We start from the raw sequence: 12,710 nt of genomic DNA, 5'->3' as shown, positions 1-12,710 counted from the left end.
CTTGAGCCTCCACTCTCAGTTTTGCAACAATCTATTATAGCATCTTGTTTTTCTCCTTCTTGCTTCGATTTTTGAGCTTCCATTGCTTGTCATTGCCAATAATGATGATGATGATGAGATTGGTATGTAGTCATGACTATGTTTTACTTAGTACTATCATTTTGCATTTTTTGCATTCTGTGGTATGGATGCTTGTTTAGTAGCTCCACCCTCACAGCTCGTTTGTACCAAGACTTTCACAGTCTAATAGACTCATCGGTCTTCCGAAGACTTTAATAAACTTTTTCTTTCTTTCTCTCTCTCGCCACCTGAGCCCACCTCCATGACCCCTCAGCCCACCCCCGCCACCCTTCAGCCCCCCTCGCCACCCCTCAGCCCACCCACGCCACCCCTCAACCACTCCCTTCAGCTACCCTGACATCCAGCTTGGCGTCCTAGTCGCGAACCTTCTTACATGCCCCATTGCTAGTCGCACCAGCAGCAGTGCACCACTGTGCCATTATTGTGTGCCATTGCGCCAGCCTCAAGCCCCGTGAGTTGCTGCGTCATTGCGCCAGGCTTCTATATCTTGGAAAGGTCACCTCCCCATCTGTAAGCCCCCATATGAGGAGAGCATTGGGGGGGGGGGTGAACCTAGGGTTTGAGAGACTGACATGTGGGCAAGAATCAAAGAGATGGAGGGTACCCGGAGCTACGATGGATCTGCAGCAGCAGAAGGCCAAGCAGTAGCCAGCACAAGGAACTCGTAATAAGAGGCGATCACATGGTGCTGACATCTACAGGGTGTACTGCTTTGTACGGCGCTGGAAAAATGGCTTGGCAGAGGCGCAGTTATGGTGGATGTGCAGGTGCAGATGTGGAGCAGGTTTTGGGGCCTGTTTGGAAGCCCTGGTTAGGGCTGGAGAATGGGCACCCAGGAGAGCAGGAGCAGCAGCAAAAGGGACTGACCCTGGGAGGGCATATTTATAGCCCATATGGGACAGCCAGGCAGGCCTGCATAGGGGCTGGGACCCTGCCTTGAAGTGAGGGCCAAAGCCCTAGTTTTATGGGCCAGGGGCCCTAGTTATGAGAGCCCCTTTAGGGCAGTTTTATAGCAGCTTGGTCGGCCAGATTGAGGCTGCTGGTCGATTTTTGGGGCAGGCCTTGTGCCCTATAAAAGGAGGGCCTCCAGCCCTCATTCAGCATCACTTGGAGCAGCCCTCAACCAGCAGATAGGAGCAGCAGAAGGACCTACCTTGGGCCTACATTCAGGAGGTGAAGGTGACCCAGAACAAGCTGCAGACTAAGCTAGAGGTGCTGCCCACCTAGGCTGGTTTCCGGACAGCAAGGTGGAAGGGATCTAGACACAGTGTCTACATATGCTCGAGGTGGAGCACGCGGGCTCAGAGATCTAGAAGTGCCAGGCTTGTAGTTGAAGAACCTTTTGGTATTGTATCCTGTCCTAGTTTTTGGATGGACGGAAATATAAAGTTTTGCTTCTATATTTGTTTCTGAGCATTTTCTATTTATTGGCTTGCAAATCTATGCACAAAAGTTAAGAAGTTTGTGATTCCATACCCCACACCACACTGTGTGAGCTCCTGGGCAATACTATCAGTCTTCCGTTGTGCGTACCCTCTGTTGGGTCATTTCTAACATGGTATCAGAGCCCAAGTAGGAGGCTCACAAGTGTGGGAGCCTGAAGGCAGGGACCTTGCTAAAGGACGACCTTGATTTAGAAGCTCTAGGGAATCGACTTCCATGACTTTAGGATTGTGCCCTTGCGAGAAGGAGGGTGACTCAGGTTCCAGTTAGGTGCGTTCAGAGGTTTGGTCTACTAAAAATAGAGTTTGTCTGACTTTGCTGTGTGATATAATACCAGAGATGTTGACCTCTACAGCTTCTTAGCCCCTGCTCTCGCTTCCTCCTCCCCGAGTTTTCTCTCGTTCACTATCCCTAACTTAGGAGAGTTTGGGAAACTAGATGGGACCAACTACCCGATCAGAAAAGTGAAGATCCGGAGTCATTTAGTGGCTCGGAAGTTGTTGAAGCTGACAACGGGAGTGGAGGTGAAGCCGGAGGTAGTCATGGCAGTAGACAGAGACGAGCTCGAAGCTTGGAAAGACCGAGATGCCCATGCCTTGGCATTAATCATAGGGACTACGGCGGACTCTGTTCTTCCACATATCCAGATGGCCGAGGTGTCAGTAGAGGCGTGGGTCACTCTGAGGATCTATATGAGACGGACAACACCTCCCGAATTTTGCTTCTTCAGCATCAACTCTACAATCTTGATATGGAAGAAGGAGATATAGTACGTAACCACTTGACGAAGGTCAAGGTGTTGAGGGATCAGCTGGTAGCAGTAGGTCAAAAAATAGACTCATGCCATTTGGCCTTGATGGTACTGAGGAGACAACCGCGGAGTTTCAAGAGCTTTGTTACGACTGTAACAACACATGAAGGAAAGCTCTCTTAATATCAAGCTGATGTATCTGCCAACGAAAGTGGCCAGCAAAGGCAATAACAATGCGAATAGTAGTGATTCTGGAAGTGGGAGAAAAAGTCTCCTCAAAGTCAATGCCATGTTGCTGAGCATAGCCCTTAGCAACAAGAGGAGCTTTGTAATGGTCCATTGAACCATCAGCTTTCCGTTTGATTTTATAAACCCACTTAGTTCCAATGGCATTCTTGTCATGAGGCAAATCACACAATTCCCAAGTGTTATTATGATAGATGGAATCCAATTTAACTTGCATGGCCTTCATCCAACAATCATTCTGAAAGACATCTTGATGACATAATGGCTCTTCATTGCATGCTGTAGCAACCAAAGCATAAGTAACAAAACTAGCATGCTCTTTTGGGACAGATGCTCTCGTACGGGCTGGCAGAGGAGTGTCTTGTTTGCTGTCTTTTAATGTGTGAAGGAGCCAACGGGGTACCTTTTTGGTCTCCTGAATTTCAGCTCTCTCCTGGTCAAGAGCCCTGTGCAAATGATCTTGATCAATGAGAGACATATCAGGCTGAATTTATGGCTGCACAGGTGGCTGCAAATGACCAACAGATGGAGGAGGTACATCCTCAGATGGAATATCATCCCGAGCGTTGGATGGAAACAAAGGCATCAAGGTGTCAAATATGTTAGGGGCATCAACAACGGGGGCTGTTTTTGACAGTCCAGCGAAGGCATAGTGGAAGATTCATCAAACACAACATCTTGATTGACAAAACACTTGCCGGTGCGGGGCTGATATAGCTTATAGCCCTTGCTCTCTGAACTATACCCAAGAAAAATGGACTTGACAGCTTTATCAACAGACTTATGCCATTTGGCCTTGATGGTACTGAGGAGACTACCTCGGAGTTTCAAGAGCAGTGTTACGACTGTAATAGCACATGAAGGAAAGCTGTCTTAATATTAAGCTGATGTATCTGCCAACGAAAGTGGGCAGCAAAGGCAATAACAATGCGAATAGTAGTGATCTTGGAAGTGGGAGAAAAAGTCTCCTCAAAGTCAATTCCATGCTGCTAAGCATAGCCCTTAGCAACAAGATGGGCTTTGTAACGGCCCACTGAACCATCAGCTTTCCATTTGATCTTGTAAACCCACTTAGTTCCAATGACATTCTTGCCATAAGGCAAATCACACAACTCCCAAGTGTCATTCTGATGGATAGAATCCAATTCAGCTTGCATGGCCTTCATCCAACAATCATTCTGAAAGGCATCTTGATGACATAATGGCTCTTCATTGCATGCTGTAGCAACCAAAGCATAAGCGGCAAAACTAGCATGCTCTTTCCGGACAGCTGCTCTCGTATGGGCTGGCAGAGGAGTGTCTTGTTTGCTGTCTTTTAATGTGTCAAGGAGCCAACGGGGTACCTTTTTAGGCTTCTGAATTTCAGCTGTTTCATGGTCAAGAGCCCGGTGCAAATGATCCCGATCAATGATAGGCATATCAGGCTGAATTTATGCATGCACACATGGTTGTAAATGACCAACAGATGGAGGAGGGACAACCTGAGATGGAACATAATCCCAAGCATCGGATGGAAACAAAGGCATCAAGCTGTCAAATATGTTTGGGACATGAACAACGGGCTGTTTTTGACAGTCCAGCAAAGGCATAGTGGAAGATTAATCAAACACAACATCCTGACTGGCAAAACTCTTACCCATGCGGGGCTGATATAGCTTATAGCCCCTGCTCTTTGAACTATACCCAAGAAAAATGCATTTAACAGCTTTATCATCCAACTTAGTGCGTGTCTGTGAAGGCACATGAGCATAAGCTAAGCATCTAGAAGTTCTCATGTGGAAAATGCGAGGCTTATGACCCGTCCAAGCCTCATAAGTGTGATAGTTTGCAATGCCTTTGTAGGACATCTATTCAAGATGTAATTTGCACACATGACCGCATCCAAGCATAGCAAATGGTGGGTGTGCAGCACTTGTTGACTAGTCAAGCTGTATTCGTGGGTTAGGCCCATGGGGGGTGTTGGCAATATGGGCCTATAGGTCTTTGGTGTGGTCCTAACCCCCTCATGGTACCTTGGACTAATGGATTAAATGAAGGGGCTAAAAGGCCCTTGGGACGCTCAGGTGACACGTGAATAATCAAGCTTATAGAAATCTCATAAGCATGGGATTATCATGGAGATCCTGGAATATAAGGACATTAGGAGACCCTCCCCATATCCCAGCCGGCTCTTTTTGGGAGTAGGGAGGCATAGCGTGGCTAGGAGACGAGGGTGTGGGACCCCTCGTACTCGGCGCTACCTTTGACATGGGGCAGCCATACGACGGCTGTCTACAGATTGATGCCACAAGAAGCCAAAAAACCAGCAAACTCCTTTGACATGTATTCACCCCCCCTGTCTGTATTAAGGTGAAGCCCACTCTCATTCTCAGCCAAAGCAATAAAGTGCTTGAAGCATGAAGAAACTATAGATTTTGGATTTCAATGCGAAAATCCAAGTGTACCTGGTGAAGTCATCAATAAAGTGACAAAATAGTAGAACCCCCCAAGGGCTGCAACCCTCATGGATCCACAAACATCACTATGAACCAGATAAAGCTTACATGAAGCACCAACTCTCCCATCCTTGGGAAACGTAGTACGGTGCATCTTACCAAGCAAGCATGGTTCACAAACATGTTTTGTAGGCATATGCATTTTGGGAAGATCAACAACCTATCCTCCTTATATAACTTCACCAGGGCTCCAAAATTGAGGTGTCTAAACCTCTCATGCCACAAATGAGTATTTTCCATGGTAGAATCAAGAGCAAAGGCATGTGCATCTGCAAGTGCAGCGTCATCATCCAAACATTTGTCATAAGCATATCAAATCTATAAAGACCTCTAGTCAATGTGCCAAACATCATCAAAAAGAACCTGAAAGCCACCTGTAGCAATGGATGAAATAGAAATGAGGTTCTTACGAATGCCTAGAACATAAAGCACATGCTCTAGAGTAACAATACCACCAGAGACAAAAGTAAGAGTAACTTGCCCAATACCTTTTACGGTATATGATGCATTATTGGCACATGTGACACTGCCCCCCTGAGATGTATATGCTCTAATGAGCTGAATAACTTCCTGCAGGAAGTGATGTGCTTGCTAGCACCACTATCAAAGAACCAGGCATCATGAACATTTGAAATTGTCATACAAGCATCATGAAGATCAGGATTATATTGACATGTAACCAAGAAAGCCCAATGCTGGTCTTGTGCAAAATTAGCAGACTCATGTCGATCTTCTGCACTAGAACCAAATATTGCGAGACCAGACTCTTTCTTCTTCTTTTCAGATGCTATGCGCTTTCTGCATCAAAAATATCATGCCCAGGTTTCTTGCAATAATTACATTTCTTCTTCTATTTGTTATCCCCTGAAGAAGAGGCACCATGTGAATGATCAGCATGGGAATGAGAGGGTTTTCCAGCTGAAACCTTGCCTTTACCTTTGTGTTTGTGATGGGCAGCAAATGCTTGATCACTAGCCATAGAAGCATTGCGATTCACACGACTTTGCTCCTCTTGAAGAAGAAGAGCAACAAGCTGGTCAAATGAGAAATGATTGGCATCACCCCTCAATGTAGTAGCAAAGCCTTGATATGAATCAGGCAACCGATCAAGGATATTAGAAACAAGATTAGAATCAGGCATAATCTCATCAATGTTGGGCAACTGCTCTTTCAAATCCTTCACATTAGTGAGATAGGCATCCATGTTACCACCCTCTTCAAGTTCAAGTCTTTCAACTCTTGCAGAGATGGGCAACCATCTCCTCATTCCGCACCTAATACAAAGATGCAAGCTGATCCCATGCTTGCTTAGTTGTCTTGCAAGACCGGATATGACGAATAATAACCCGTTTCACTGAAAGAGCAATCAAGGCATGTGCTTTGGCATCATGACCATCCCACTGAATCTGCTCTTGTGTAGGAGGTAATGCACCTGTAGCAGGAGGTGCAGGTGTCCTGGAAGTAGCATTAGAACCATCACTTGAAGAAGAACTAGAGGCAGTAGCTGTAGCACAAGAAGTGACAGTGCGTGTAGGCCTAGCCTTAGAACCTGAAACAATATGCCATAGATTCTTGGCAACCAAAACATGTCCCATCATGTATGACCACATGGGATAATTGGTGCCATCAAGCTTGTCATTAGGCCTATGCATCCCAAACAAATTATCTTTGCCACTAGACATGGTGCTGAAATACAAGACAAATGCACCAACTGGCAAAGCAAATGAGAGAAAGGCAACCTCTTAGAATCAAGTAACAAAATTTTGCCCAAGCTTCAAATCTTATGCCTGCAAGAGACTTTGCTGTCCCAAGGTGTACCTATTGCAAGAAAAATCCCCCAAGGCAACACGAGGCCTTTCCAAAATGCAAATGAAGCAGAAATTGGAAAGAACCGGAACAACGGCTTACCCAATCATGTAGCCCGAAAAGACAGCAGTGAAAGGCTCTGAATGCGAGCAAATGAGGGCTCAAAATGAGAATTACAGCAAAAGAAAGTGCTCCCACGAGGAGAAGAGCACTTAGAAATGGAGAGAGAGATCCAATGGAGGGAAACTCGCAGCCTGAGGCAAAGGGATGCCAAATGAGGAAGAATGGCCTCAAGGAGTGGACTCAAGATCACTTCAGCACGCTCCAAATGGCTTCAACAGCTGGCATGCAGCTCGAGGCCAGCAAGAAAGCTGCTCAGCCCTCACTCTCAGCCCTCACGTCACCCCTCAGCTCTCCTGCCACCCCTCAGCCCCCCTGCCACCCCTCAGCCCCCTGCCACCCCTCAGTCCTACTGCCTCAGCCCTCAGCTGCCGCCATTCCTGCTAGTCTGCCTTGCCATTCCTGCCATTCTGCCCCTCTTGCATCGCCGGGAGGGTCTTTGTGCTCCACGGGACCGGTAGGTCCCTGATCTGCCCCGTGGGATCTCTCTAAAGGATTGCTTACAGCCCACGGGGCTGTTCACAGCCCCCCTGCTGCTGCTGTATGCTCCGTCATGGAGCTGGCGCTGTTGCGCTCCTGCGTGGAGCTGCGGCAAGATAGGTGGTAGCTCAGCAGCCCTCTTGGCTGCTGGTAGCCCCTACAGGGCCCTTGGTATGCACATTGCCTGCCCCAACAAACCTCTCCACCGAACTATCCCACCTCCCCCGCACGGGGGGCTGCTACAAGCCTCTCCAACTGATCGTACCTGCAAAGACAGAACAGCCCGTCATGATTGATCAAGAAAGAGGCCAAATGGGATCAATGGGCAGCTCACAGGACCAGAAAACAAGAGGCAAAAAGGAGCAAAAGTATAGTGTCATTTGGGCCAAATCGGAGAAAATAGAAGACAAGAACATCAAAGGATGCATATCAACAATCAAGGAGGTGTGTAAATTTCAGGATGCTGGGATTGAATGCATACAAAAGAAACTAGGGGAAAGCAGGAACGATGAGCTCTCCAACCTATGTGCTCAATTACAAGATGATACAAAGAAATGGCAAGTGCAAATGCAAACGAAATGGGCCAAAGAGGTAACTCAAATGCTCGATGAGAAAACCAACTCTCTTGCCTCCCAAATTGAGATACTAGAAGTCCAAGTCGCCACTCTCAAAGATGAGAATGAGAAGTTAAAAGCAGGTGCACATTGGGAGGAAGAGGAGCTTCAGCCACCTATCCAAGAAGAACTGAATCTCATCATAGAGCAAATGACGCAGTTCAAGGACGCAAAGGGGACCTTAGAAGAGGGATGTAAGCTCATTGATGAGCTGAAATCGGAGAATGAGCAGCTAAAGAAAGAAATAGCAGCCTTACAAGCCACTATGCATGGGAAACATGCTGAGTTCTCACAACAAATCACGAAGGGGAAGGCAGATATGCTTGCATGGAAGGATGTACTGAAAAAAGGCACAACCGCACCCAAAAAAGAGCTCATTTCTGAAACTTTGGAGGATGAAAAGAGGCGTAGCAGCAAGGCTATGAATGTACTAGTAAGAGGCCTAGCAGTGGGAGATACCTCCATGTCAGATGCCAAGGCTTTATTTGAAAAGATGGGCGTCAACCTCACTTGTGAATCAGCTTGGAGAGTGGGTAAGGCTGATGTACCGACAAGGCTCATGGTAATTAAATTGCGGACAACAAATGATAGAGCCACCCTCATGGACATGAGGATCACACTGAAGGGCACCAAAATTTGTGAGTCAACCCTCTGTCTGAGCTGTCGGGTCACAGGCTCCGAGTTACGGTCATGCCAAGGTCTCGTCTCGTGGGGGTCTATGTGATCTGGCTGAAAGAACTCCGTGATAGAGCTATGAGAGATATTAGTCGAGGAAGAAGTCTGCTCCTGTCTCCGTGCTCGGAGTATCCTCTCACGGTGTCTGAGTACCTCATGAATGAAACCAGCCAAACATCGTTGGTCTGGGTAGGAGAGGAAACGGGCCAAATATCTCTGAAGAGGCAGTAGAAATGCCCTCGGATCTCATAGTAAAGAGGACACCTGAAGATGAAGTGCTCCTCTGTCTCAACCTCCTGCATGTCACACAGTGTGCATATGCGCCTCTCCCTGGGTAACCGCTCTGCTCTGCCCCTCTTGATATGAAGTTTGTGTGAAGAGACTTAGAACTGCTCAAGAGAGATCCTCAGTGAGTGGGGTAGGTGAATTTGCATGTATCCTCGTGGATCAATGAAACCCTCCACTGTGATATGTAAGAAGTGATCTCTGTAGAAGCCCAACTGCATTGGAAGATCACTCGGGCCCAAGTCCGGAATGTGTGTAGCTGTAACCTGGTTGACCTCGTGTGATAGGAGGGGAGAGAAAGGAGCATCCATGCTGTACTGGAGAGAGAGAGAGAGAGAGAGAGAGAGAGAGAGAGAGAGAGATTTATTAATGTCAATGGATAGCCAAAAGAGCCTATGAGACAAAGAAACTGAAATCATCATGAGATTAGTCTCCATGGGGAAAATTAGAGGTGTCTAGCACACCTACAAGTGAACTGAAACTGGGAACACAAAGAAACTCCTGGATCGGGAGTAGCTCCTATCATGTTCTGCCATGCATTAATCATGAGAGAGAGAGAGAGAGAGAGAGAGAGAGAGAGAGAGAGAGGGTTTAACAGTTGCATAAACTTGACTTTTGAAGGCAAGAGGACATCAGATTCATCACTCTTCCCTGAAGCTGGCAGTACATGGAAGGTATATTGATATTTCTGTGCTATGCAAAAGTTTTGGTGGATCTGTACGTTTGTGTTTGCCCATGTTTGATTTAAAACTATCGGGCGTGGTCCATGCCCTGCTGGAAACAACCATGCTGTGTTACGTATTAAATTATGGATGAGCACAAGATTAACAAGGGCTAGTGCATATTGACTTGAAATTGTGCCTGGCTAAATGTTTTGTCATCTCGACTCTCAACGATGTACACCAGAGCGAAGAAAATTTCTGTGTATATCCAGTAGTTAATTGCAGATTGCTCATGTATCCACTTTCTTGCGAAGTACCAGGAATAGCAAATGAGTATTTACAACTGCTAGTGGTTCTGAGGACATACGATTTGAGTCAGTTTGTGATTTGAGGCACACCGAAGCTTTCAAACGGTTTTAATGTTAATATCTTTCCCATTCATGATAGTAGTAAATGCTTCTGGTTTGCCACCGCTCATGTGTCCATCGGCCATTGGGAATTGGGGTAAGTTATTTTGCTCATGATTTAGTGTTTTCATATTGCAGACATTCAGAGAGATTCAAAAACTTCTTAATAAGACTCAGGGGAAGACTGTTGCTGAGGTCATGACGCCTTCGCCTTTAGTTGTTCGGGAGATGACAAATCTCGAGGATGCAGCCAGGTTTGCACTGACTGATCATCATGCAGGGGGCAATATCCCAACAAGTAGCACTCTGATCATTGCTGTAAATACGTGCAGGTTATTGCTTGAAACCAAATATCGAAGGCTGCCAGTGGTTGACGACTCTGGAAAACTAGTATGACCACCGCTGCTGTTTTGTTCTCGCTGGTTGTTGGGAATTTTCTGGTGTTGCACATATGTATCTTTGTTATAAGATTAGAAAGACCAGTATACTGCCATTGCAGAGTATTGAGCGTCATCATTTTTGCAGGTTGGACTCTTGACAAGAGGGAATGTTGTCAGGGCTGCCCTTAAGATCAAACGTGCTGCAGAAAACAAAGTGGCTGGGCTATAAAGTGTTAACTTATACGTCTTATTGTAATTCCACATAAACAAATGATATTCTTCAGGTTGAAAATATAGATCTTCTAATTTTTGAATAGTTAGAAATCCTCTTTATGGTGCAGTGTTGGCATCATTCTATTCTCAATGCTAATTGTTTTATTCTTTGACCCTTGCACTAACGAAATGGTGGGTCATGTTACCACAAGCGATGTATGGAGAGGAGATTTAGATGGCATTATCTATAACATTACTCTTTGTTGCCATTCAAACTGCCTGCCCTGGATCTTTATTAGTATGGACATTGTGAAGGAGCATGGGAGCTACTGAAGGGAAACATTGTGCTTCCATATGCGCCATTGGATTAGAGCACGATGGCTCATTGTTGGCAAATTCCTAAGAAATCCAGTCCTGTGTATGGACCTGGGCACAGGCTTCATGTTCGCCACCATGGTAGTGTAGTGAGGTTTGCCCAGCAAGCCAAGATTTCATTTTAATTAACTCAATAAGGCTTACTGTTTATTAGGATGCCTCTGTAGGAAAGTAAGTGAGGGGATTAGTGTATGATTAAACTATTTTCTCTAATGCCGAGTTTTATGATCTGAGATGTCAAATGTCAAGGAGGTGAAGTAAATTAAACACTTGGTTTAGGCATCTCTTAGGTGGAGGACAGTTTCTCTTGTATGAAGTGGGTCCTTCATGTGCGAATGAGAAGTCAAGGTGCCAAAAAGTCGTAGAGTAGCAATAGCTTGCCTTTATTACAATGCTAGATGTCAACTCATGACACTTTTTTTTTGTTTTTTTGGTAATATCCATATATGGTTACATTAGAAAAAGCGATCCTCAAAGTCTGAGACATGTAATTACAATATTAGAAGATTTCATTGTAAGCCATGCAAACAAAGTAATCTCTTTGACAAACAAATTGTCAATCATAAAGGGATTTTGCCAATGCGACATCTGAAAATAGTGGAACATGAAAAGAGTAGAATCTCCAATGATGATGTTTTTAGTCTCTCCACAGAGTCTAGAGTGTCCAATATTGGGCCCGAGTTAAAAAACATCAAATTTGGGGCTCTGCAGAAAAATGTGGAATAGGAAAAAAAGCTTGCCAAAGCAAGTAGTAGGAATGGAAAAGCAAGAAATCTTGAGTCGTAGAGCAATGCTATAAAAGATGAAGCGAGGATTCCCTTGGAGCTAGACATATGTGATAGACATTATGAGCAATACGTCTACATGCCAGGAGTTGGCCAAAGGAAATAACACCAAGCATCAGAGAAATAGCTGTTGTTGAAGATGAAGCTTGCAGGATCAAAGTCGCCCTCAAAGTCGTTGCAATCTTTTACGCTACCATTTGAGATTGTGATTCATAAACTAACCTTGATTTTCCTGATGCAAAGTCAAAAGAGGAGGGAGCAAAACCTTGTATGAGTTGGCCATTGAGACATTAGCCAGGTGTAAAGGGTGAGTAGTAGAAGCTTGGTGATGTAAAGATCCATCATAAATCCAATAGGTAAGACGAGTAAGCGAGCACGAGCTTTGGCACTAGGAAGAAACAATGCAGCATCAAAAAAAGTGCTAAAAGGGTGGAAGATGCATCCCCAAACTGTACTGCATGGCCGCCAGGAAAGGGTAATGGAGTACCATCGGCATGAACACATCACATTATCTGAATGCCTATGAGTAAAATAATAGTAAGAGCATTGGGGTTTTTGCAAGGCAAGAGGATGATCAAACACCTTTGATCAATGGAGACTCTCAGCACACAAGGCATTCCCATCCAGAGTCATTCGGCCATGCCATTTGAGTTTAGATAGATTTTCTTTTCAAGCTACAGACATTTGTGAAGGATAGCAACATCCTCTAACTTTGCCATCAATATATCCAATCCCATTAAATGGGATGCCAATGCCCAAAAGCATGTGGATAATTGTGAGAGTAGGGATGTATCATAGTAGAAGTTTTTGCATAGCGAGTAGAAGTTTTTGCATAGCGATACCTCAATGGTTAGTATATTACGTGAAACAATCTTAAAAAAGAGAATTATCT

General features: G+C 45.3%; 1 protein-coding gene across 1 annotated transcript in view; it reads left to right on the top strand.

Annotated features, from left to right (window-relative positions):
• LOC147896409 (CBS domain-containing protein CBSX1, chloroplastic-like) overlaps positions 1 to 10,761 on the top strand; it is a 51,909-nt gene extending 41,148 nt beyond the window's left edge. The window contains exons 5-8 of the mRNA XM_087382529.1: positions 9,618 to 9,670; positions 10,204 to 10,319; positions 10,398 to 10,455; positions 10,591 to 10,761. Of these exons, the coding sequence (XP_087238655.1) occupies positions 9,618 to 9,670; positions 10,204 to 10,319; positions 10,398 to 10,455; positions 10,591 to 10,674 (311 nt within the window). The 3' untranslated portion in view covers positions 10,675 to 10,761. The remainder of the gene's footprint in view (positions 1 to 9,617; positions 9,671 to 10,203; positions 10,320 to 10,397; positions 10,456 to 10,590) is intronic.
• Positions 10,762 to 12,710: the final 1,949 nt, after the last annotated feature.

Source organism: Dipteris shenzhenensis, chromosome 12 (assembly GCF_047967505.1).
Source record: "Dipteris shenzhenensis isolate YYH24624 ecotype China chromosome 12, Dip_SZ_1.0, whole genome shotgun sequence".
NCBI lineage: Eukaryota > Viridiplantae > Streptophyta > Polypodiopsida > Gleicheniales > Dipteridaceae > Dipteris > Dipteris shenzhenensis.
The sequence above is the reverse complement of the archived record's forward strand: the minus strand, read 5'-3'. Positions and strand labels throughout refer to the sequence as shown.